The following is a 492-nucleotide window of genomic DNA, read 5'->3' as shown; positions in this document are numbered from 1 at the left end:
TTGAGAACGATTTAGTCTATTGTAAATGTTAATATAGAGATTTAGATAGATGGCTGTATTCCTTCAAAGAACTTCCGTGCGATTTCATAATAGCAGTAAAATATTACATGCAAAATTGTAATTCAGAATAAATTTCCTAACATCGGCTCAAAACCCAAGCAAAACACCAAAATCCAACCCATGTTTCCCCGCCGTGACATGAACCCCGCGTCGATCTCGCACAACCAACGCTCCCTTCCGCTTCTCTCCCCCACAGCTTTCAACTATTCCGGCGGCTACTTCAACCCCGTGCTGGCGACCGGCCTCAAGTGGAGCTGCCGAGGACACACGAACGCCGAGCACATCATCGTGTACTGGGCGGGCTCCATCTTGGGCGCGATGCTGTCCATTCGCCTCTGGAACCTCGCCGTCGTCAAGAACACCATGGTCGGTCCCTTCAAGCCGAAGGAAGAGTAGGAGAGGAAGAGAGGAGGTTGATACTTTTGAAAGAAG

General features: G+C 49.0%; 1 protein-coding gene across 4 annotated transcripts in view; it reads left to right on the top strand.

Moving 5' to 3' along the window:
* LOC119593716 (aquaporin-11-like) overlaps positions 1-492 on the top strand; it is a 26,114-nt gene extending 25,622 nt beyond the window's left edge. For all 4 annotated transcript variants that reach the window (XM_037942686.1, XM_037942687.1, XM_037942688.1 and 1 more), the window contains exon 5: positions 257-492. In XM_037942686.1, coding sequence (XP_037798614.1) covers positions 257-456 — 200 coding nt within the window. In that variant the 3' untranslated portion in view covers positions 457-492. The remainder of the gene's footprint in view (positions 1-256) is intronic.

The sequence above is a fragment of the Penaeus monodon genome, chromosome 32 (assembly GCF_015228065.2).
Source record: "Penaeus monodon isolate SGIC_2016 chromosome 32, NSTDA_Pmon_1, whole genome shotgun sequence".
Taxonomy (NCBI): Eukaryota; Metazoa; Arthropoda; class Malacostraca; order Decapoda; family Penaeidae; genus Penaeus; species Penaeus monodon.
This window is presented reverse-complemented; position numbering and strand designations above follow the sequence as displayed.